This window comes from Carcharodon carcharias, chromosome 20 (assembly GCF_017639515.1).
Source record: "Carcharodon carcharias isolate sCarCar2 chromosome 20, sCarCar2.pri, whole genome shotgun sequence".
NCBI classification, from domain to species: domain Eukaryota; kingdom Metazoa; phylum Chordata; class Chondrichthyes; order Lamniformes; family Lamnidae; genus Carcharodon; species Carcharodon carcharias.
This window is the reverse complement of record NC_054486.1, coordinates 69,821,374-69,847,631: the sequence shown is the minus strand read 5'-3', so window position 1 is coordinate 69,847,631 and position 26,258 is coordinate 69,821,374. Positions and strand designations below refer to the sequence as shown.

Below are 26,258 nucleotides of genomic sequence, written 5' to 3'. Positions count from 1 at the left end.
GTTTGGCAAAGAGTTACATCCAAAGCATTAACCTATCTTTCTTTTTCAAACATTTGTCAATATATGCATTTCCAGAACATTTATTTTTATTTGAAATATCCAGCACTCTCAGTTTTGTTATTTTGACATCTCTACTGGCGTTAATTTGTTTATACGCACCCAGAAATATGATTAAAGAGTTCAATTCGCTGCACTGGAAGAACATACATATTAAAAACATATCATTGGTACGTGATAGGGAGTGAATTTATTAAGTGTCTAACAAAAAAAAATACGATTCTAGGCCCATACTAGCCAGGAGTCAAGTTTAAGATGTGCTACATGAATCTCATTATCCTTCTGATTGGACCTCCCCAGATATGTTTTAGCTCTGCATAAATTTCTGTCAGCAGTATCTTTATATTCTTTTCAAACGTCTTGTTCAATTTCCAGCAAACTTGATCTCATGCTAGTGGTTGACTTCCCCCAGATGACAAAACTGGGTGACCATTAATTAGTTATTTCTCTCCTCTCTCTGCTATGCTGTCATTGTGTTAAAGAGGATGTTTTGGTATAACAGAAAATGCTGGAAAAATTCAGCAGGTCTCGCAGCACCTGTGGTGAGAGAAACAGAGTTAATGTTTCAAGTCTGTAAGACTCTTCTTCAGAGCTGTTTTAGCTCCAGGTCAGTAGGCTGAAAACCGATGTTGTTTAATTCACTTTGCTGGCATTGACTTCACACGATAAGATAGACGTACAGAGATGAACCAGTCTTGTACGTGATGGTACAGAATTTCCAGAAGAAGCAGTGTAGATGCGACCAGGTGCTCCACCTGGTCAGACCTCCTTTTCTGTGAGGCTGCTAGTCAGATAGTAAAAAGCAGACTGAGCTATGCAGTTCAGCAAGGAAATAATATTTATTCCACAAGCCAGAGGCCCATGTCACATGACTCCCACCTCTCCACCAGGTCTTTGACAAAGGATGTGTATCACCTGGATCCCAAGAACTGTAAAATGTCTCAGGCCTTAGGAATTAAAAGGAAGATTTCAGGACCTTTGTCTTAGCAGATGATCCGTTGCCTTCTGGCCAGCCTGGGTTATTAAATGCAGGTGGCCTTTGTATAGCTCTCGTTGAAGTTGGGCTGTATTATCCACAGGTAGACATTAGTGGCTCCTCAGAGTTAATGAGGGGTGAGTTTTCCCAAACTGCCAAGTAGCTTCCTCTGTCCAGGGGTCACAGACAGACATAGGATCAGCTACTTTAAAGGTTTTTGTTCAGTTTTAAAATTTTAGAAATAACAACGAGCATATCTAGATATTTTTTATAAAAATATACAGTGTGAGGTCTTAGTCCCTCACACTGGTTCCTGTAGCCTGCCTGTAACAGATGCAATCCTATGTGACCATGATGGTAAATTATCCCTTTTCATCCTTCTTAACCAAGAGCACTCTCAACTCACAAATGCACAAGCCCAGTACATATTCACTGGCATCTCACTCACTGCCAGCTTAAGGGACATCACCACTCACTCTCACACACACCCTCGCATCTCCATCTGGGCTCATCTCCTTTGGAGATTGCGACCTCATCCCTTCCATTGCTCTCCTCATCACCCACACATGCCAGACATCTTTATCATCTGCCTTGGCATGCATCTTGCTCACACTCTATCTCCCTTTCTGTTGGACAAGATCTCACACAATCACAGGGAGAGGAATCCAGAGCAGAGGTGGAGTACCAGAATTCAAGGTCCTCTCTCAGTTCGAAAACTAAGCCAGTGAGCTGGCTGGAGAGGAGGTGGACCGTGTCTCGGTGAGGTTGGCAGTGCACACCCAAGTGAGGATCCTGCACCAGCTCATCCCTCAGACAACCATGCCCAACTCTTTTAGAGTCGCCTGCCATGTGCTAATTATCTCTCCTTCCTCTCTAGGAACCTCAGCCACGTGCCCAACTGCCTCAACCAGCCAATCCCTTAGCTCGAACCCCGATGAAACCTCAGATGAGGATCCTGAGGACACCACAGCAGAAGGCCCATCTCAGCGCTCACCCACACCCTCCACCAGTGCAGAGACACATGCCTCAATGGACCTAGTTCCAGAGCAGCACAATCTGGTGAGCACAGAACACAATCTGATCCGCAGCAGGGGGAGGCAGGGACATCCGAGGTCGCTGACATTCAGAGGACTGCTGGAGGCCACGATTCTGCTGAGTCCAAGTCAGATGACAAGTCTCTTGACTCGGTCCTAAATTAGTGAGTGGAGCTGCAGCAACAATCACAGGAACATCAGGAAGGGATGTCAACTGCATTCGTCAGCTTGCAACGGACGATGGAGAAGTCCATCTGCGTTCAGTCTGAGGTGATAGCATCAGCATGCCAATGCACTGAGGTCAACATGGACAGGATGGTGGCCACCATTGAAACCTTGGTCAAAGACATCAGTCCTGCACTGATGCAGGAGCTGCACTCCATTGCTGTAGCCATTGGTGGCATCCATCAGTGGCCATGTGAGAGGGGGTCAGGGCACCTTGATCTCACTGTAGCTGCCCTTTCTCATAAAGGAGTCAGCCAAGGGCCCTCGGGCACCTGTAGAGAGGAAGAGCAGCAGATGTACACCCTAGGGCCATCTACCCAGGTGGCTCCAGAACTGTCCAGCAGATCCCAATTCTCTCTTTCTGTGACTCCATCACCTCCAGCTCCACAAGCTGAGGATGGTCCACCTGAGGATATCTAAAACAGGCTGGGGCCTCCAGGTTGTGGTCCTCCAGAGGATGTCCGCCAAAGTCATCACAGACAACAGGGCATAGCAGTCAACAGGCTGCTTCCACATGCGCTGTGGATGCACTTAGACATAGCAGTAGGGTTAGGAAAGTTTAAAAAACTTAGGAGCGCAGCAGTGGCACGGGTATTCACAACATGTATATAATGTTCACAAATGTAAGTAGAATCACGTCCATTTCACACCTCTCTTGTGTATGCCTCCTTTTTATGATGAGCTGTGTTGCTGTCAATCAGGTGTGATACCATAGTGCCTCCCCTGCCAACTTATCACAGATGTCGCTATCATGGGCCTCTCATTGATGTAGTGTTCTTCCATATCACTACAGTGTGTGCCCTTTTTTCAGATTATTCGCGACATCAGTGATGCCTCGACCCCAATGTGAAGTGTGCTTGTGGAAGGAACCTCGTTCACATGCTTTGCTAGGTCTTGTCATGTTTATTCTTGGCTGTGTAAGATTGAGGCAGAGGTGTTCTCCTATCTCATTTGCATTCTTGAAAGGTGAAAGTGTACAAGGAGAGATGTGTTTTGCATGGTGAAGGATCATGTATCGGGAAACTCCATGTGCTCCCTTTCTCTCGGTAAGGTTTTCATGCTATGAGCCCACACTCAGATCTTGTATGCACTCCTGTCTGCCAACCATGTTTCTGACTTTCCAAGTGTACATCTGCTAAACTCATCAATAAGTGGGAGCACCTTGTCAGCTCAAGTTGCTGAAGCTCTGCCCCTTGCCTGGCAGTAAAACTTACAACCTTGATAGTTTCTTAACCTATAAATGTCTGCCTTGCGACCACAAAGCTCTCAACACAATGTTGGGATGCAGCCCTGTCTGTCCCATCATCTAAGCACTTGCCGCCAAGTGTCTTGCTAATTGCAAATGATGATTTTTAGGGTAAACAGAGCCTTTGCGCAAGCTCTGGATGTGCACATCATAGCTTTAGACAATGTTGAGAGGAGCAACGGGATAATAGGTAGGATGTACTGAAGCTGAAGTCTTTACTAGCAACAACCCGCCACCTTGAGGGCCTCATGGTGTCTGAGCATTTTGTTCGCAAGGGTCAGGGCTGGCCAAGAGGGCACAATGTGTGTCTTAAAGAAGAGGCATTTTAATTGTCATCATCTTCTGGTGGTCTACATGCATATTAAGGTGAGGTAAAAGCAGGCCAGCATCCCTGACTGAGAGTGTTGGATGTTAATGTGGTAGAGAAGTAGATAACACAGAGGGTTGAGTCATCACAGATTAGATGCACACCTGTGGAATGCCTTGACCCAAGTGTCACCTATCAGTTTCATCTTTGAGATTACACAGAATGCATTGTTCCATTGCTGGAGATGGATCTCCTTCAGGAGTTTTGTCGGATTGAAGACATATAGCTACGAGCCCACTGAGGATAGTGGAACAGCTCACAGCTCTTGTAGGCTGCTGCTGCAACTGAGAACCTGGAGAGTTACTTGAAGAAGCAGCACCTTTTGACCCCTGATGCTGAAATGTCCTCCTCCAGTTAGCACCTCAACTCAGCAAGAACATGTGCTCTTGAGGCTTCAACATCCTTCAGAGGATCAGTATAATGTGAGCCTGATGTGTAACTATTCACTCTCATGTTGAAGTGCATGGTTGAAATGAGTGTAATAGCAAAGCTGGTGTTAATGATGGCCCATGATGGAGGGCACTTGTCCAAGAGGGTACTCACTGCAACTCATCACCCACCTGGTGGAATCTAGTGGCTGTAAGGGCCTCACATCTGGCAAGTCCTCCCCCCGTTGCTGCGCCAGGTTGTGCAGCGCACAGCAAGACAAGATGATCCGTGAGACCCTCTGGGGACTGTACTGGAGTGCTCTGCCAGGTCTACCCAGGCTTCGGAATTGCATCTTTCGGATGCCTATCACGTGCTACACCAATGCCTGACTAGCATCATGAGCATCATAAGCTGCATCCTTTGCAGATACTCCTTGCCAACCCTGGATCCTGTGTGTTCCCTTGAAGATGGCCAGGGTCTGCAATCTACTCCATATTATGAGTCATGGACGCACCCTGGGTATCTGGCGAAAACCTGCATGATCAGTTTCTTATGGTCACAGACCAACTGTACATTGAGCAAGTGGTAGTCTTTCCTGTTTATGTATTGCAGTGTCTGTTACCAAAGAGCTTTCATTGCCACATGAGTGCAGATGATGGCACCCTGCACCTGTGGGAATCCAGAAATAGCAGCAAGGCCCAGTGCTGGCTTGCTTGATCTCCGTCGAAGTTAGTGTAATTGTGGGCCTTGGCAAAATTGGCATCTGTGATCTCATGAATGTATTTGTGTGTGGATGCTTGAGAAATCCCACAGAGATCCCCAGTGGAGCTCTGGAAGGAGCCACTCGCATAGACATTCAGTGTGGCAGTTACTTTCACAGCCAGTGACAATGGATGCCCTCCCAGGTCTCATGGCAAATTTGAGTCACCAGATTCCTGGACATGTTGAGGCATCGGTGACACTGTCTCTCCCTCATCTGCAGATAAGACCTGCGAGTTCTGTACACCTCGGTCTTGCGAGGCACCTACGCACGACATCTCTGTAACCCTCATCCTCTGCATCTGGAGGGGGACCTGAGGGTTTTGCTCCTCCCTTTGGCAAGCCGGGCACCTCTGACGCAATCTTCTCCTCCTCCTCCTGCCTGTATAAGATTATGAGGGTAGCAATAAATCTGGGCTCCATCTCCCTGTTAGTCTCCTCTCTGCAGCATCAATGAGAAACAGACATGAGGCAGCATCAGCCTGCAAAGGTCCTATTTCTATAAATGACTTGTAAGTGAATGTGGGTTCAAGGGCTTTGTTCCAATATCGGAGACTAATTGCCCCAAAAATCCAGGCCAGCACATGGTTCATTTCAAGGTGCACCTTCCCTGCCCCAACCAACACCCCCACCCATTTACATGACTGACTGCTATGAGGTTTCTTTGGCCAGGTGCTCGGATGTGCTGCTTTCAGCCCAGGTGCTGAGGTCCTCATTCACTGCACTCTAATACCACACTCTTTAGAATAAACATGAGGGAAAATGTTTAGTCAGGGACTGAGATTATTTGAGGGGGGCCTGAGGCTTCTCTTCTGTGAAGCAGCCAGCACCACAATTCTAACACGCATCTGAGTCTTGTCCAGTTGCCCAATTACTCTTTGGTGCATTACTGCTCTGGGGAATCTCCACGCTGTGAGCAAGAGGTTAAAACAAGGAGATCGATTCATGCCACTTTGCGAGATTAGTCTTGCATGAATGCACATCATAGCTTCACTTTCCTGATTCCCTGCACTGTCAATGGAAAGCTCCTAACATGTCTCAGCTGTGCATCTCTCCTCATTTGGAAATGCACAGTTCCGTTGGGTGCCTCTTTAGTTGGCCTCCCCAGTGCATATACCTGCGCTCCAATTGGCCCTCAGGACCTTCACCAGCAGAGTATCTCCTCATTTTAATTTTGTTCTGCACCATAGCTGCAGGTTGGAAGATGGTCATGCTGAGGTCTCACTACCAGACCAACTTGGGCCCTTCCTGTGTGAGAGTGGGAGTCCCTCCCATCATCCCGGAGGAGCTTAATGTTCAGGTTTTGCTTCCTCCAGGAAGCTCTCAATCCTCCACTGTATTCCTTCATCCCATTGTGATTGTGGTGGATGTCCCTTTGTTATCCTCAGAACGTGGTGAGGTAGATGTGCCTATGCCCTGTTGGACCTCACCCCTCCCCTTCTTGAAGACACTTGCACTGTCTGACATGTACCTTCCCCTTCTGACACCCTCTAATGCCCCCACAATACCTTTTCCCCAACTAAAGGCTGTAGATGCCTCCCCTGACTGAGTGTGCCATCTGCAGCCCAGTAGGATGCCGGAAACCCCCTGGACTAACATACATGATGTTATGACAATGCCTTGCATGCAACATTCTGGGCACGGCTGAGACTGGGCTGATATGCACTTCTCCTGCCTGGACCGGGACAAGGACAGTCTTTGCAAGCTCACCATTGCAGTACTTTTTCACTCAGCGATCCTCCCATTCTGGCCTAAAGTCACTTATGTCATTCTGTAGTCAACTCTGTCTCCATCCTGGTGGTGAGGACACTTCCTCACCACCATTCTCTGCTGGTCATGTGTCTATAAGACCATAAAACCAAGGAGCAGAAGTAGGCCATTTGGCCCATCGAGTCTGCTTCGCCATTCAATGAGATCATGGCAGATCTGATAATCCTCAACTCCACTTTAACTGCCTTTTCCCCATGACCTTTTGTTCCCTTAATGATTAAAAATCAGTCTATCTCAGCCTTGAAAATTTTTAATGACCCAGCCTTTACAGCCCTCTGTGGTAAAGAATTCTACGGATTCACCACCCTCTGAGAGAAGAAATTCAGCCTCATCCATGTCTTAAACGGACGACCACTTACTCTGAGACAACGTCTTCTGGTCCTAAATACTCTCACGAGGGGAAAAAAACCTCTCAGCATCCACCCTGTCAAGCCCCCTAAGAATCTTATATGTTTCAATAAGGTTGCCTCTCATTCTTCTAAACTCCAATGAGTACAGGCCCAACCTACTCAACCTCTCCTCATAAGAAAATCCCTTCATACACGAGATCAACTCGGACAGGTTCCAATGCCAGTATATCTTTCCTTAAATAAGGGGACCAAAACTGTTCACAGTAGTGGTCTAACTAGTGCCTTGTATAGTTTTAACAAGACTTCCCTATTTTTATACTCCATTCCCTTTGAAATAAAGGCCAACATTCCATTTGCCTTCCCTATTACCTGCTGACCTTGTATGCTAGTTTTTTTGTGATTCATGCATGAGGACCCCCAAATCCTTCTGTGCTGCAGCTATCTGCAGTTTTTCTCTATTTAAATAATATTCAGCTCCTCTATTCTTCCTGCCAAAGTGCATAACCTCACATTTTCCCACATTATATTCCATCTTGTCAAGGTCTGAATGCAACCTTCCCCACTCTTACCCCCGCCGTGGAGCCCTTGCCCTGCAGCCCCTTCCCATGCCTCAGGCCAGTTTCCCCCCTTCCCCAGTGGAGGCCTTGCCTTGCAGCACATTAAAAGCCACGCTGCCTTGCCATGGTCTGGTAAGTAGAGATTTGCCACTGACACCCCCCTGAAAGTGGATTGGTGCTGCCGGTGAAGCATAGTGTTGAGTCTGAGTTTAAGCAACCCTGCACGATGCAAGGTAGGTGAACGAACCTCGAAGACACGAGCAAAGTGTAGGTCGCTAGGTGCACATTGCTTACATACCGTTGTGGAAACACGTCGATGTGCCCGTTTGATCCAATGTGGGGAGATGATTCTGGCGCGCAGCCCTTATAATGGGATACAAATGTATTAAAATGATGTTCTCAATGTGCTGCAGCCGGAAATGGAGCCTACCACTGGTGGCTGGAACGTACGATCCCAAACCGCTTTTACGATGGCAGTAAATTGATCTTTCCAGTCCGGTGATATTTTCCACTCCTGCCTGTCATGACACCCGCCAGGAAATCCTGACCACATCCACTCCACATGTGTGCTGATGGCACCCTGCTTGACCTCAATACACCACATCTTTCAAACCATCCACTGCCTCTGATTTGTCCAGTATCCAATATTGGATGAACAAAAATTTCTTCCAGCTAAATATTGCGAAAACCATGGTCTAAAGTCCTTATGCACAATTACAGCTTTATTTTAATTTCAAAATAATCAATATTTCATCCTCATTATTCTCTGTGCATATTGTTCATAGGCAGTTAGAATTCCATCATCTGAATACCAATATAGTATAAGGAAGTGGAGCAAAGACTTTTCCAGTTCCATTTTCACTTACTGGACATCACATCCAAACCAGGGAATGTCTAAAACATTAAATTCAGAAAGGGTGTGTAATCGGTAATGATACAACTAGTGGCTGAAACTTTAGATTGAGGTAGGGTACGTATGTGCATCAGCAAAACTGGGATGTTCAAAACGAGTACTAGCGCTGTAGAAATTGTACCAGGATAACCAATAACCGAGATTTAGAATATAGAAAGAGTGCTCTACTCTAGTGACATTGATGCTAACCAATTGGTCACAGCCATGCTCCAGCAATCTTGATACAGTTTGTGGCTGACTTCCCAATTTCATTATTACAAGCAATAGATGGAGTTCCAAAGGGGAGCAGCACTTGACATAATGTGTGGAGTTTGACTGTACCACAAATTGTTGGTTCTAGTGTTCTTTCTTAAAGAGAAGGGTTTTCTAACTTTGTCATCTAAACCAAATGATTTGAAATTTAAATAAATGGGAAAGTAAAACCCAAAAGAAAGTTGGAGCTACCAGATCAACATATCCGAGCCACCGACCCCATGCCTCTTTGGCCACTCTCTGAGGCTGAACTAGACTATCCACAACCATAGCATCCTATTTGACACTGAGATGAACTCCCAAACCCATACACTCCATCACCACCTGTGTTCCACCACTGTAACACTGCCCTTGCCTTAGCCCATCTGCTGCTGACACCTTCATTCTTGCCTTTGTTCCACCTAGACTAACTAGTCCAGTGCTCTTCTGGCTGGCCTCCTGCCTTGCTCCCTTCATAAACCTGAGGCTCATTCAAACCTCTGCTGCCCTTAACTTGCAATAAGTCCTATGCACCCATCATCCCTATGCTCACTGCCTGGCTCCCAATCCAATAATGTCTCAACTTGCAAATAATGCAGTAAATTACAGTCACAGCCCATTGAATAAATATAATTCTTCCAGGAGAAATTCCATAAAGATTAGAGATGTTCAAAAGCCATCAGGCTGACAACATTTCTTAACTTAATTTAAATCCTGAATAGTCATCTAATTTCAATTTAAAACAATATTTTAGTACAAGACTTCTGTAGCGGGGGAGGTGAGCGGGACTTGGTGTCCTGACTTCTGACTTCGGTGCGGGGCCGGATGCTGGGCTCCACCCACTTCGGGGCACTGGATTCCCCGCAAGCAGAGAACATCAGCCCAGGAGGATACCGAGCAGGGCATGCGGTCAACCTGTGGGCCCCTCTCAGGCCATAAAATGATGTCCTTGGCAGGCTGGGGTCAGAGCCTGGAATGCAGGCTGCAGAAGGGGTGGAGCAGAAGCCACAAGGAGGGGGAGAGAGAGAGAGAGAGAGAGGGAAAGCAGAAGGGAGAGCAGAAGAAGCCCAGGACTTGTAAGTTGCAGTGTGGAGGAGCCAAGACTCTGACCGTGGATAGAGAACCAGGATGTGGAAGTGGTGCAGCCACATAGCTGCTGGAGATCTAGGTAGACCATCTGGACAGCATCTCTGAGTTCGAGAAGCCACGAGGAGAGAAAGATTCCCTTCAAGCCTAGGGGGCAGGCAAGGTAATCTGGTTCACGTGGTCACAGGAAATTAGCAATAAGGACCCCACCAACTGAACTTTGCTATCTATCAGAGATCAGGAGTTAAGCTCTCGGTGATATCCTAGTAAATCTGGAGGGTCGGCCACGAATGTCCATTGTAAATAGTTTGTTTCCCTGCGTTAAACTTATACTTAATGTTTATAAAGATTTGAAGCCATTGGAATAAAGGATCCCTGTTTTACTACATTTGTGCAGTCCATGTGCTAGAATCTCATGTGACACTTTCAAGCCAGCTTAAAAAAGATTAATAAAGAGCAAGATCTTAGTCATGTTTAGATTATTTTTGCTATCATACAGGGTTGCCAGCAGTGATTAAATGTATTCCTGGAGGTTTCATCACATGGCTTGACCCCACACTCCAGCCATTAGTTGGCCATCACATCCATCCTTGTGATGCACTGCCTTTCTACGCCAGTTGGAAAACAAAAAGACTCATTACCCAATTGGATGATGCCTGAATGTCAGCCAAACTGCCTTTTTCCCCCTTTTTCAATATTTTTATGATAAAGGGAAATGTTCGAAGAAAATGGCAAAAAAAATCAACGTTTTATAACATCCCTATGACTTTTCTCCAGGGCTGCTCCGAGCAGTGTCCTGGAGATCGACCTCCAATTCTTGTCGACTCCAGGCCAATCCTGGAGGGTTGGCAACCCTATTATGGTATGACAGAAATGAAAAGTTTTCAGTAAATTCCTGCTAGCAATAAAAACACTTTGCTGTAACTGTTCTTGTAACTCAAGTAAGTTCAAGTTCAGCATAAAAGATTCATTTCTGATTTTTCAGTTTGCACTTAAGGCAATTGTTTGTGCTACTAAAATGTTAATACTCATTTTGGCCATCCCATTTGTGCTGATGCATATTACGCAACCCTTCACAACCTGAAGTTCCTGGCACCAACTATATTGTGACCAACTGCAGACCCTTTTTGCATCCACTGTTTCAGACTTTCCTTGGTGTGAGGCCGAAGCTGGTTAAGTGAAAATGGATCTGAACATCTTTGCCCCCTGCTCCAGTGCTATTCAAATGATGGAATTCTAACTTCTTGTTAGCCATATGCACAGAGAATAATGAGGATGAAATATTGATTTTTTTTCTTAAATCAACATAGTGCATGAACTTTATAAGTATGGCAAGCGATGGGAGCATTTCTGAAAGGAGCACCGTAAAGAGGAGCTCATTAGAATTATGTTTAACTATGAGGTAATCTTCCATCATGCAATTTAAATAACTTTTAAAGAGATATAATACTCTGCTTACTATTGATTTTCATTTGGCATTCACTACTCCGCAGGGGTGTTTTCCTCCAAACCAATCTATTTTGTGCTCTCAGGGGTAACATTACTCTTTGCTTGTCATTTTATTTCCTGTTTCTGGCTTTTGCGTTCTTTCTCTTTTGAAGGCCCTCTGGTGCTAGCACTCCAGATGCGTGAATCTGTTTTTCGAGTGCCAGGTCAACACAACACCTTTCTGCAATTAATTTTTGTCTGTAACTATGCTCATGGCTCTGCATACCATTTTAAAAGGCAACTGCTTTTATTATGGGAGCCAGTCCAGATGGCCTAGAGCTAATATCCAAGCCATAATCACACAGTGCCTGCACTAAATTCACTGTCATTATACGTGCAAAATAAACTGCTGAGCATAAAATTTATTTTCTCTTGCTGTGTGAAACCCACCAAATTTCTCCTGTAAGTTGTATTAACTGCTATAATTTCTGTGGTAGCCTGAATTTTCTGCCAATTATTTTCTTTCTTGGTTCCCATTGGTTTATATTTATGAATTTATATATTTTAGACACTGAATCATTTTATGAGGTATTTTCTTTTCAGACTCATTTTTTCAATGCTATATTTAAGTAACGTTGTCAGAGTGGAATATTAATTTCTAAAGAAATCAGTTGCTGGGATTAGCAATTTGCAGGAAACTTTTGGGACCTCCATGAGTCTCTTGACAACTCTAACCTGATGAAGCCTACAGAGGTCCTAAGGGTAGAATTCCCTGAGGTAACCAGTCAATTCCCCTAAACACACTCCACGATATGGGGCAGGGTGAAAGTTTTATCTACATCCCCTTTTGCTGGACTTTCTTATAAACAAGCAAATATGGTCAAATCCTGGTGGAACCAAAGATTAGCCCCATTTTAAGAACATAAGAAATAGGACCAAGAATAGGCTATTTGGCCCCTCGAGCCTGCTGCCATTCAATAAGATAATGGCTGATCTGATTATGGCTTTCCTCTACTTTCCTGCCTCAGATGTCGGGAACCTCATTATAATTCATCGGCATATCAGAATCATCCACCCCTTCCACCTCCGCTGGGACGTCTGCCCATGTTAGTGGGAAAACACGCCGGTATAGAACATGTCTTGAAAAGTGTGATGTGCAGAAGTCGGGACTTAACCCCTAAGGCCCTGCTCACATCATGGCTATCCAAGGAGCAGAAGATGCTGGAGCCCAACACTAATGGCACACTGGAGGAATGTCCATGGCATGTTGGGTGGATTCTCATGGACATGGCTCTGCTGCGAAATAGCTCACAGGAGTTGAGGAGGGCGTGCAGAGGGGGGAAGTGGTGCGAAGTGGGGAAGGTGTGCTGAGGGGGGTATGTCCAGGTGAATGTACATGAAGGGGTCAGATAAGTCCATGTCTGCCTCCTGGGGAGTGAACTGAGGGCGGGCGTGGTATGGAGTAAGGGTGAGAGTGAGGCGGTAGGGTGGGAGGGTGAGGGTCCAATGGTAGCAATAGAAGAGATGGCGCGGGTGGTTGGTGAGGACCTGGAGGCAGACATAGACTCTGGGGGTAGGAAGGAGGAGGTCAGGGAGGTGAATGTGGATGGGGGTGGAATTTTCTGGAAAGAAGGGAACATGCACATTCACCTGGACATCCCCAAAGGAAAAGGATTGTGGCTGGTCGGTAACAGAGAGGAGGTGGTAGGTGATGCCGGGCGGTGGGAGGGGGGTCAACTTTGAAGGGGGAGAGAAAATGGGTAGCTGGGGGAGGGGAAAAGATGAGGGAGCACACAATGTAGTGAAACCAGATCATGCTGTCCAAATCAAAAGTGAAATGAGAGTCATGGCAGGTGGGATCATGTGCTGCATGGGAGTGTGATCAGTGGGTGGGCGGAGATGCAGGTCAGCTCAGATGGACAACTGAAAGAGAACCCCAGCAGGCAGCATTGAAAATGCTCAGGACACCTGGATGAGTTGGAAACGTGAATGATCCACGGACGTGGGAGAGTGCTTGCGTGGGTCTCCGAAAGGCTCTGCCACACACACTTCTCCCTCCAGAATCACTCGTTGGCCAGCTGCTCCCTTTGCAGTGACAGAGGATGAGGTTGAGGGGCTCACAGGCAAAGGGAACTCGGAGGGAGAAGACAGCCTCTGAGATTCCTGAGTGGATGACCCAGGGGTGTCTAGCTGTCGCTCCTCCTCCCTTCAGGTGCCCAGGGGCCCCGTCCTGAATTCTTGAGGGGAAGGAGCACCTGGAGGGAGGTCGGGGTGCCCCGTTTCCCTCTCATGTTGCCAATGCAGGAGCTCACCCATGGCTCCCGGGATGGAGTGCAGGTCTGCACTCATTTCTGTGTTCTGCTGGTCTAGGGCCTCCATGGTGTCCGCCATCCTCCATACATGGACATGTGGGCACCTGTTAGGGAAAGGGACAGCGATATAGTCCCAAGTCAGAATGGTATGTGAATTGGAGGAGAACTTGCAGGTGGAACAAGGAGATAAACAACTCCCAGAGTTCCAGATAGAGGGCAAAGAAAACAATATTGCCTTGAATCCTAGACAAAACACCTGGGTGCCAAGACCAGTACGTTTTCACTGGTTGGCATTGGAATGCTGATGAACTGACAGGGAACATTGCACGGGAAGCCAAGATCCTGAAAACTTCACCTGGCTTCAGTGATATTTTTTATAATTGGTCTATTTAAATGATAGCTAGCAATACTTGTGCCAAATCAGTCTCCATAGACTCCTGCACTCCTCCAACTCACATGCCATTCTGTTGAAGGTTTCCAACAGCTCTACATGATGATCCCTGCCTTCTGCTGACTTTCCAGGATGAGTTGGAAGGCCAAATCCAGGGGCTCATAATCTAACTCGGACCTCACAGAGGCCTCCTCCCCAGCAGCCTTCCAAGTGCCTGGGAGCTTGACTGAACCTGCTTCCTCCTGCTGTGGACATATGTCCATGCGGTGATCACCAAATTGTGAACCCGAGACTGCTCTAGATCTAGAGCTCACCGAGGTTTGTGTCTCTGTGTGGGTGGAGGGTGTAGGTATGCACTGTGATGTGTCTTCCAGGCTGCTTATTTCCAGCTCTTCACTGGACGAGGTGTCCTATTGGCTGCAGATGAGGACGTGGATGGAGCTGAGGGGCTGACTGGCTAAGGGTGTCAGTCCCTTGGCAGAGCTCCCTGTGAACCAACGTAGAGACCATTAGTGCATGGCAGCAGACTCAAAAGCAGGAGAGAGCACTCACAGTTGTGTTGAGGGAGGGGTGATGTGGTGTAGGATCCTTTAGAGGGTGTTCACCTCTGACCTCACAGTCACCACAGGCACAGTCCATGTCCTCACCAGTCAGTGCAATATCACACTCCTCAAAGTGAGTGAGGTGCCTAATGTGGGCCACTGCACTCCCAGTCTGGGATCTCTCCCTACTGATGTGAGCCAGCTTCTCCTAGATGGGGAGAGTTGGAGACAGTGTGAGCAAGGACGCATGGCACTGCGTGGAATGTTTGTGTGGTGAACGGCACCATGGACATGAATGAGGATGTGAGCTCAAGAGGATATGAGCCTGATGGAGATGTGAGGGTGTGTATGTGAGAGTTGGTGGTGTTGTCCCTTGAGGTGTGAGATCCCTGTGGATGTGTGATGGGTTTGTGAGTGTGTGAGCTGAGAGTGATGAGAAGAGTGACTTACCCTGGCAGAATGGATGGGACCATTCATTCTCTTGTGACACTGGGTGGCTATCCTCTTTTGCCGGGCATTGATGCTGACCACTACTGCCACCACCTGCCATGCTGGATTGGTGATGCTGTTGCCAGTCCTGTGACCAGAGTGGCCGTAGAGAACATCACGGTGGGCCTCCACGGTGCCCAAATAGCATTCCAGTGACTCGTCACTAAACCTGGGGGCTGCAGTCTTTTTGTCTTTTCTGGACATCTTCCCAGCAGTAGTCGTGGGCTGGAAACACTGAGATGTGTGTACATGGCTAGACCTCAAATATGGCAACCGACTTGATGAAGCGGTGAGGTGATGGCATGGTGAGCAAATGAGAGCCCGCCTGCCATGGAAACGGCATGTTTCCCGGGAATGCATTAGTAATGCGGCAGGTTTGGGACAATATAGCGTGAAAATTTGCTATCGCGGCTGGTGGGTAAAATGTCGTTTTACCCGCTCGCTACCACGCTTAGTGCAAATCTGGAAGGATTCTGTACCAAGGTCCTGTCTGGCTCCTGGGGTTGACGTAAAAGATCAGATGGCACCATTTCAAAGAAGAACAGATGAGTTATTCCCAGTTTCCCAGTCAATATTTATCCCTCAATCAACATCACAGGAACAGATTATCTGGTCATTATCGCATTACTGTTTGTGAGAGTTTACTGTGTGCCAATTGACTGCTGCTTTTCCTACATGACAACAGTGACTACGCTTCAATGTAGCCTCAAAAGTGCTTAATTGCTGTAAAGTGCTTTGGGACACCCTAAGCCAGTGGTGGGAAACCTGTGGCCCATGGGCTACATGCAGCCCATCAGGGTCCTAAGTGCAGCCCACGAGGCATTTTGTTGACTGTTGCCCACACGTAGGTTTGCCAGATTCTGCTAGTTTCTATTCACGCAGTTTCTTTCTTACCTGTATTACTAAAGTGATATGCACATAAGGCAAGGGCATGTGAGATGCGTGCTGATTGTACACAACATTGACTGTGAGAGCCATGCGTTCCCTCTGTGTCCAATCAAGGCGCTGCATGGGAGCAGACTTTTTCTGCTTTGGGACACATCAAATGCAAGAAGCACAACAGGCTAACGGATAGAAGCCTCGGTGCTGAATTACAAAGTGTCCGCACATCCCTGAGTCCTAAACTAAGAAAGCTTGTGGCGGACAGATCCAACCAGAAGTCGCACTGAGCATGATGTAAGTAAGTGTAAATATCTCTTTTGTTTTTACCATTTGAAGTTGATGACAGTTCTATTCATATATGAATGATTAAGCATTTTCTATAACTCATTATGAAATATTCAGTGCATATTAAATGTATTTAACCTTATTTATGGAGTCATGGTTAGTATACATGCCCGATTTCAATCTTGCTACCCATTGAGATGAAGGAGGGCTGGTCATGCGGCCCACTCACTAGCCTAGGTTGCTCTGAGTTTCACTGCACTAAGGTCATGAAAGGTGGTATATAAATGCAAGTCTTCCTTTTATTATTCAAGAAGATAATAGCAAAAGCACATTTCAAAATTATAGGGATAGTTGATGGCAGATTTTAACTAGATTGGAAACACATAGAAATATAGTTCTAGGTAGGACATGGCTGCTACTGAATAACTTGTTGTTTAATCGTTAAGTAAAGGTATTGCAACATATATAAAAGGAGATACGCTAAATAATTAATTCAGACTGCTACATTGCACAGATGTTTTGAAAGAATCATATTTCTTCAGAGGTGATTCAAGTTTTAATTCTGTGAGAATGTGTAAAAAAGTGTCACGATTCATTGTATTGCCATCTTGTTCTTCATGGCTCAGCAGTGCTGTGTTATTTTTAATGGGAATATGTGAACATATTAAATAACAATGTTGAAATTGAGTACAATTGACAAATGTTATCAATGTAACTTTTTACAGCAACAATAATTTTGCCATGACACAATTGAAGGAGATGGAGGAAGGAACCTGCAGTGAAATAGGTGTGCTTGTCAGGTTTCCAGTTAACTTTAAAACCAGAAGAGAAGAAAAAATTAGCATCATTAAATTGGCTGTTCTGAACTCATAAGCGCTGGTTTGCAATCGGTGGTTGAATTCAGTCAGTCTGATTCAGTAATCAGTCTCCTGTCCTGCATTGCCCACTATCAAACTGTTAGCTTATTCTTCATATAAAACTAATAAAATTGTACACTGCGAAGGTGCATTATTTTTATATTTTGAAGAATATTGTAAAGATACAAAAGGATATAATATTGCATTTTTGTGAATAATTTATATTTTTTTTTACCAGCTAACAGATGTAATTCCCAATTGCCAGCAATGTTACGCAAGTTATTGATGATCATTTTGCTGAGTCTGGTGATCATATTGCTCTATTGTAGTGAGAATGCATCAAACTTCTATCAGCAACTTCAGTCAAAACTCAACAGCTATTATCTGGAAATGAAGCATATCACTTTCAGCTGGCTGACCTGGAGTAGGAAAAATTAAGATACCACAAATGTCAATAGGAGGCAGAGCAACCTCGTCTGGAAGGATCTTCAACAGCAAATATAAAAATGTCTGCTGTAAGCAACTTTCAACAAACATTGACAGTGATTTTAAGGATGAAAAAAGAGGAAATAGCAATAAGCATAATACCCGAAGGAAAAATAAATGAACTTTAAATGTACCACTTTAAATTGCTTGTATTCCAAACATTGTAATTCATTAAAATGTCAAAAAATGTCAATCCAATACTTGATCTCTACATGCAGCAATATAAACTGATTAACCTACCACACAATTACAGGCCGATTAGCCTGACCTCGGTCGTTGGTAAGATTTTAGAGTCCATTATTAAGGATGAGGTTTCAGAATACTTGGAAGTGCATGGTAAAATCGGGCAAAGTCAGCATGGTTTCATCAAGGGGAAGTCACGCCTGACAAATCTGTTAGAATTCTTTGAGGAAGTAACAAGTAGGTTAGACAAAGGAGAGCCAATGGATGTTATCTACTTGGACTTCCAGAAGGCCTTTGACAAGGTGCCGCACAGGAGGCTGCTCAGTAAGATAAGAGCCCATGGTGTTAGAGGCAAGGTACGAGCATGGATAGAAGATTGGATGTCTGGCAGGAGGCAGAGAGTGGGGGTAAGGGGGTCCTTCTCAGGATGGTGGCCTGAGACTAGTGGAGTTCCGCAGGGGTCAGTGTTGGGACCACAACTTTTCACTTTATACATTAATGATCTAAATGAAGGAACTGAGGGCATCCTGGCTATGTTTGCAGATGATACAAAGATAGGTGGAGGGATAGGTATTATTGAGGAGGTGGGGAGGCGGCAGAAGGATTTGGACAGGTTAGGAGAATGGGCAAAGAAGTGGCAGATGGAATACAATGTGGTGAAGTGTGAGGTCATGCACTTTGGTAGGAAGAATAGAGGCATAGACTATTTTCTAAATGGGGAGAGAATTCAGAAATCTGGAGTGCAAAGGAACTTGGGAGTCCTAGTCCAGGATTCTCTTAAGGTTAACTTGCAGGTTGAGTCGGTAGTTAGGATGGCAAATGCGTTGTTGGCATTTATTTCAAGAGGACTAGAATATAAAAGCAGGGATGTGCAGCTGAGGCTTTAGAAGGCTCTGGTCAGACCACATTCAGAATATTGTGAGCAATTTTGGGCCCTGTATCACAGGAAGGATGTGCTGGCCCTGGAGAGGGTCCAAAGGAGGTTCACGAGAACGATCCCAGGAACGAAAGGCTTAACATATGAGGAACGTTTGAGGACTCTGGGCCTATACTCGATGGAGTTTAGAAGGATGAGGGGGTGATCTGATTGAAACCTACAGAATACTGAAAGGCCTGGATGGAGTGGACGTGGGGAAGATGTTTCCATTAGTAGAAGAGATTAGGACCCGAGGGCACAGCCTCAGAGTAAAGGGAAGACCTTTTAGAACAGAGATGAGGAGAAACTTCTTTAGCCAGAGAGTGGTGAATCTATGGAATTCATTGCCACAGAAGGCTGTGGAGGCCAGGTCATTGAGTGTATTTAAGACCGAGATAGATAGGTTCTTGATTGGTAAGGGGATCAAAGGTTACGGGTAGAAGGCGGGAGAATGGGGTTGAGAAACCTATCAGCCATGATTGAATGGCGGAGCAGACTCGATGGGCCAAATGGCCTAATTTCTGCTCCTATGTCTTATGGTCTTACAATAAAGTCACTAAAAACAATAACTTGAAGCCAAGACCTATCATTGCAATGCACAGACAGGTGGGTGGCTCCTACCTGCCTACCCTGCAATCAGCAGCAAATTATTGTCTCATGCACCTTATTGCAACAATTTGAATTGGGTTGGCATAAAATGGTCTTGATGTTATCACTCCTTTTCAATGTTAGTTTTAATTTTCCTTCTAAATATAGAAGTTCTTCTTCCCACTCCAACCAATTCATACTGCAGCTACTTATCTTTCTCTTTCATAAAATGCAAAGGCACCTGGGTGAAATTTTACAGCTTGGTCGCAGCAGGGACGGGGCCAGAAAATGTGGTGAGCAGTTCAACGCTTCATTGATTTCGGCAGGACCAGGAGTTCCTGCCGGTGGGAGGAGCTGTAAAATTCTGCCTATGCTCTTTGCCACAGTGACCACCGTACCTGCTAGGTAGCTTAAGTGTTCAGGTTCACCAACTTCCTTAAAATTGAGAGAATATAGTACAATATGAATAATGAGAATCACAGAAAACAACACAATGCAGCAAGCAAATGCTGCAGATGCTGGAAATCTGAAGGAAAGACAGAAAATGCTGGAAATACTCAGCAGGTCAACCAGCAGCTGTGGAGAGAAAAACAAAGTTAATAGGTGAGATTTTACTCACTCCAAGATCCACCCACTTGCACACAGTTAAAATCAGGCCCAATGGTTCGTCAGAGCTAGAACAAATTAGTGATTTAACAGTTATTAAGCAAGTACAGGGCCAGGAAAGGTGGGAGTAGGAATTGTTGGGGGGTTTGGGGGGTAAAGGTGCCAGGAAACAAAAGAGGAGATCTGTGAATTGGTGGAAAACAGGAGTGTTTGAATGATTAATACAGGGGCAAAATACAGTGGATGCTGGAAATCTGACAGCTAAAGACAGATAACGCTAGAAATACTCAGCGGGACTGGCAATATCTGCGGAGAGAGAAACAGAGTTAATGTTTCAGGTCAAGTGCCTTTTGTCAGAACATTTTTTCTGTTTTTAATTAGTGATTAAATGACAAAAAGTGTGAATGGTGCAAGGTAAAAGAAGGAGGTAATGGGACAAATAAAGAACCTACCTAGAAAAGCCAAAAATGACAATAACAAAACCTGTACAGCACATCCCCAGAAAACCAGGAGCAGTGGCAACCCACGTAAATACTGCAGCTGATGTTTTGAAACAACCTCTTGAGCTATTTGCTTCAGATTGACTGAAGTTGCAATCTTCCTCTGAAGTATGTACTTGAGAACTGCAGGTCTGTCTTCAGCATTGTTTTGGTGTATGCCTTTAGCTGGGGAGAAATGTAGTGTGAACTGCAAGGGACTGCACTCTTTTAGACTTCGCCTTGGTTTCTTCCAGGGATCTTTTTTTAACTGGATGACTAATTAAAAAGATTTTTTTCTGTGAAAATCATGGCCTCGGAAGAAAACAATTATTGCAAGAACTAATTTTCGATGAGATTGAATGCGGGCAAGGCCCAAAGCAATTATCAATCCTAGAAAACTACAATTTGCTATTACTAACAAGCTTTAAAAGTATTTAACATTATAGAAAACGGGAAAAAATATTGTTTATTCTTAAATTTCTACTGGACTGTTAAAAAACAAAATGTAACATTCTCATAGATCTAAATTCTTTCTGCTGAACAATTATCTAAATTTTAAGCTATTACCTCTGTTTATACATTCTGATATTTTGTACAGAATATATTATATTGTACATTTTATATAAACATTTGAAGTGTCTTTCAGACTTTTGCAAATACACATCTTACTATTAAAAGGTGGAGTGCATATAATCTCCATCCCATAAAAATGTGAGCTTAGAAATAACTTAATTTTACCATGCAGAACTCATTGCAAATTGCTTTTCAGTAAGCATTAAGCCCTTTAAAAATGCATAACATTTTGAATGTAATATAAATAAAAGAGGAAAATGTGGTTTAAAATTCATATTAATATAGTCAATTTATGAAAATAGACCTATAAAGTTGAACTTAGAGCATACATTTTTCAAAAATTTGCATTTTTAAATTCTGCTTTCTTTCTCTTGACTGCATTTGAAATCTGCAAAAGCATTTAATTGCTTCCATTTGGATTTTTATGATATCATACTGACCATTTTTAATTTAAAAGTTATAGTACATTATAGATATCACAGTCATCTGGCTGCTCGTAGTCTCTAAAGGGAGCAGTATGTTATTCGTGATTCTAAAATGAGCCAATATTAATAAAGTTGTAGAGCTTTGTAACTGTAACACAGGCTTTTATTTCCACAGTTGCCTAGATTTGTAAGGGTTAAAGTTGAGAGCTTGAAATTTGTAGCACTTGGTCAACTATCTTTAACCTCACTATTTGGACAAAAGTCATTTAATTTCATGGAGTTCACCATGCTGGTTTGAAGTTGGAATAAGTTCATCTTAGTGTCTGTAAGTTCTAGTGAAGTTGTGTTGAAACAGGATTGAACAAGTTGCTGGGAACCACAGTGGGGAGGACTAGAGTCAGTTAGACAAAGGTTACAGTCAGAGTTGTTCAGTAAAAGAATGACTTCACTGTCACTGGGTCAAAATCCAGGAACTCCCTTCCTAACAGCACTGTGGGTGTACCTACACCACATGGACTTCAACCGTACAAGAAGACGGCTCACCACCACCTTCTCAAGAGCAATTAGGGATGGGCAATAAACACTGGCCTAGTCAGTGACACCCACATCCAGTGACCAAATAAATTTTAAAAAGGTAGACTTGAAGGAGTCTGCCTGGCACAAACAGGATCTGAAATCAAATTGCCAGTTGTTGTCAGTTTTTTCAAGTTATCTGTTAAAATATTTTTACTACTGTAACAGGGAATCCTAGTTATTGACATTGCTTCCTATTTACATATTATTCTATTTTTAAGGATTTTTTCTATTTACCCTTCCTTCTTTTGATGGCTAATATTGGGGGAGGCGGGGTGAGGGGGTGGTGGGGGGGCGGTGGAGGAAGTAAGTAACCTCCTCCTATGTTTTTACTAATGCAGCTCTTCAGTCTGCACCAAGGGGAAGGTGTCTGGAGTGACTCTCCTTTCAATTTTGACTCCTTTTATGTGGGGCAGCAGCTGCTCTTCACTCAGAATATGCCCCTGTCAGCACAGTCTAGATAAAAGAAAAAACATCATATGGTGAATCGTGGCCACTGACCCATGTCATGATATTTAATTTCACTCGGTGGAACTGATGTCACATTAGCATTCTTTTAATTCAGAGAAAGTAAAGTGTAAGACAATTAATTGAAATGCAGCAGTGAAAGCTGATTTCTCAAACCTGGCTTGGAAGAGCTGACAGTTCAACTACATTTATTCGTTTGAAATAAGGAGAAGGGAGTAAATTTGATGTGGTTTGTTAGGCATAATTATGGCACACTTCATCTTGAAGTCTATATATACTCATAGTTGCTGGTGTGTCCATTTAGAGGGAAGGATGTTACAGTGTTAAAATACCACTGGAAACAAGCTTACTATTTGTCTTACAAAATGTATCTATAATTTATTTCTATATATCTGGTTATGTGTGCATCAGTTATTGTAGACCACATATGATATTGGCTCAATTTCAGCAAGAAGAAAAACTTGGGGCAGAATTGTCCCAGGTTTGTAGTGGGTGAGAAAAGAGGACGTTTTACCCGCCAGCCGCAATGGCAGGTTTTCATGCCATATTGTCACATTCCGGGCGCATCCCACTTCACTCATTAATGCATTCCCAGTAAACACATCAGATCATTGGCGGGGCAATCTCTGATTCACCCACCCTGCCTTCACCTCAGGCCTTCAGTAATCCTGGCGCCATATTTAAAGGGCGCCCCCGCACACAGCTAGCTCTCTCTATGGCATCGGAAGCTGCTGCAAAGTCATGGCTGCAAGATGGAGGAAACATGCTGCCCCCAAATTTAGCGACCCCTCCTTCAGGGGCCTACTGGATGCAATGGAAGACTGCCATGAAGTCCTTACCCCACCTCTGAGTGAAGACTAACAAGCAAGGTCACCAGTCCAGCAGGGAGGCAGTGGCAGCTGTATTCAGCACCAATGCCCTGCAACAGGGGACAGCTATTCCATATCAAAAGAGGATGAATGATCTCCTTCGCTTCATCAGGGTAAGTCATTCTTCTCATCACTCTCAACTAGCACACTTACAAATGCATCACACATCCACAGGGATCTCACACACTGGCAGTTCAAGGGACATCACCATTCACCCTCACGCACACACTCATCTGCCCTGTGGATTGTGTCCTCATCCCATCCATGGTACCACTCGCCACCACACATGCCAGGCATCCTTATCATCTGGCCTGGCAGGCATCCTGCTTACACTCTCTCCACCTGTCTTCATGCAGGACAAGCTGGCACACAACAAAAGGGAGAAGTTACAGGCTGGTGGAGGAATGCCTGACATCAAGGCCCTCACTGACTTTGAGTCATCCAGCTGGCCGGCAATGATCTGGACCATTCCTGTGCTGACGATGAGGTGGGTGGTGCTCAAGCAAGTGAGGATCCAGCAGTGCAACATCCATCAGACAACCATGCTGTGAGTCAGTTCCCCTGTTCTGCAGTCCCCTGCCATGCACTAATTATCTCTTCTTGCTTCAGGCAACTGGAAGCAGCTGGAGGGGCTCAATGAGCCAGGTCCTCGACTCAGGCCCTGAAGACACATCACAAGAAAAATCTGATGACACCCTAATTGAAGTCCCATTACAGCACTCACCCACACCTTCCACCAAAACAAAGGCACACGCGTCGGTGGGACATAGCTCCAGAGTAGCCTCGGGGTTACAATCTGGGGAGCACATTGCACTGCCTGATCCACAACAGCTGGCGGCAGGGTCTTTCCAGGTTTCTAGCAATCGACGGACTGCTGGAGACCAAAAACCTGCTGAGTCCGAGTCAGATGACGAACCTCTGGACCCTGTCATACCTCAGTTGCTGGAGCTGCAAAGGCAAACTTGGGAACATCAGGAAGGGATGACCACTTCAATCTTTAGATTGCAAGGCACAATGCAGGAGTCCGTCCACCTTCAATCTGGGGTTATAGTGCTGACATGCCAATGCAGTGAGGTCAATGCTTGTAGGTTGGCGGGCCACCATGGGGACCTTGGTCCAGGACTTCGGACCTGCACGGGCTGAACTCCATCACTGACACTAGTTGGCCTCCAACAGTGTCAATGCAAGAGGGGTGCAGAGCAGTTCGATCTCAATCCAGCTTCCTCTTCTCCTCAAAGAGTCAGCCAAGGGCCTTTGGGCACCCATAGGGGGGAGGTTCAGCAGGTGCACACCCCGGGCCTTCCAGCCAGGTGACTCTGGGAGTGTCTGTCCCATCCAAATCTCCTCTTGCTGTGACCCCAACAGCTCCAGTTCCACAGGCCGAGTAGGGTACCACTGCCACGCAGCAGAACCCCAAAAGCAGGCCGGGGCCCTCCTGGTCCCGGGCCATCAAAGTCATCACAGACAGGGCATAGCAGTCAGCAGGTTGCCTCCACATCCACTGTGGCTATCGGGACACCAAGATGTAGTGGCAGGGTTAGGAGGGTTAAGAAGATATAGTTGCACAGCCTGGGCATGGGTGTTAATCACTTGTACTTAATGTTCACTATTGTAAATAAACTCCCAAGAATGTCTCCTTGCCTGTGTTATGACTCTTTGTTATGATGAGCAGTGTTTGTGTTACTCAGATGTGAAACCTTGGTTCCGGCACAAGATAAGACAGGTTTCCAGGGCCTCGTCCCTGTGCAGTGTGTAACCTTCAGAATAAAGCAATGGTCTGGCTTCACACTCACTGGGCCCATTAGTGATGCCTGCACCTCAATGGTACTTGTTATTACTGCCAGGATGTTGTGGGCAGGCGTCACCGTCATTCTCCCTGTGTGCTTTAAGGTGGGGTTGCCCCCCACCCCATCTCTTCAGCGTCTGTGACTGGTGATGCTATGCTCCTAAGGGGGTCAAGTGCTAAAGGCTGCCAAAGGATCAGGCACATTTACTGTTTCACGGCTGTGTCTCTATGGTATGGCCCTGATCACAGAAGATTTCAGGGATCTGAGACCTGCTAAGGATGTAGGAGTTATAGACACTTTCTGGGAATCGTGCGCAGGCTTATAGGATGTGTTAGTGGTGGTCGCAGACCAGCTGAACATTCAGCAAGCGGAAGCCCTTGCGGTTGACGTAGTTAGCTCCTTGTTGCCACAGAGATCTAAGTGCCACACGAGTGCAGTCGATGGCACCCTTCACCTGTGGAAAACCTGAGATCTGTACAAAATCCCAGCGCTCTTACTTCCTGGCTTTCCTGATCCCGAGTGAAATGCACAAAGTTCTGTGTCTTTGCAAAGATGGCATCCATGACCTTTGGATACACCTGTGCATGGAGGCTTGTGAAATCCCACACAGGTCACCCGTGAAGCCCTGGAAGGAGCCACTGGCATAAAATTTGAGTGACGTGATCACTTTCACGGCCACTGGCAGTGGATGCCCTCTGTTGTAGGGTGGCCATGTTGCACTATTAATGATAGACTTGATCAGCAGACACTTCTTGACTAGGAACTTTAAGTTTATTTACAATGTACTCAGCAGCAACTACATGTGTGCTTTCAACTCTAACTCCATCTCTACACTGACTGCTGAGGTAACCCAGGCTACTCGTCTACCCATGTGATCCTGCCTAACAAGTATTATTCTTAAAGGTACATGAGTGATACAGTTGAGGCTGATAAACCATTGAAACTCAGCACTCATAAATGCTGTGCCGATATCAGAAACGACTACTTCTGGTAGTCCGTGAATGGCAAAACTCTGATGTAGTTTCTCAATTGTAATGGCCGACGTTGGTGACTTCACCTAATATAAGTCCAACCATTTTGAATGGGCATTGACAATGAACATTGTTCCCAGGAAAGGTCTAATGTGTATCTGCGCCTGGCCACTCCCATGGGTGTAATGGAGCTGTCACTGGAAACTTT

The 26,258-nt window shown here is 45.3% G+C and overlaps 1 protein-coding gene across 2 annotated transcripts in view; it reads left to right on the top strand.

The window, feature by feature from the left end:
* The window catches only part of LOC121292736, a 74,207-nt gene extending 56,402 nt beyond the window's left edge, over positions 1-17,805 (top strand). For both annotated transcript variants that reach the window (XM_041215084.1, XM_041215083.1), the window contains exon 7: positions 17,365-17,805. In XM_041215084.1, the coding sequence (XP_041071018.1) occupies positions 17,365-17,564 (200 nt within the window). In that variant the 3' untranslated portion in view covers positions 17,565-17,805. The remainder of the gene's footprint in view (positions 1-17,364) is intronic.
* Positions 17,806-26,258: the final 8,453 nt, after the last annotated feature.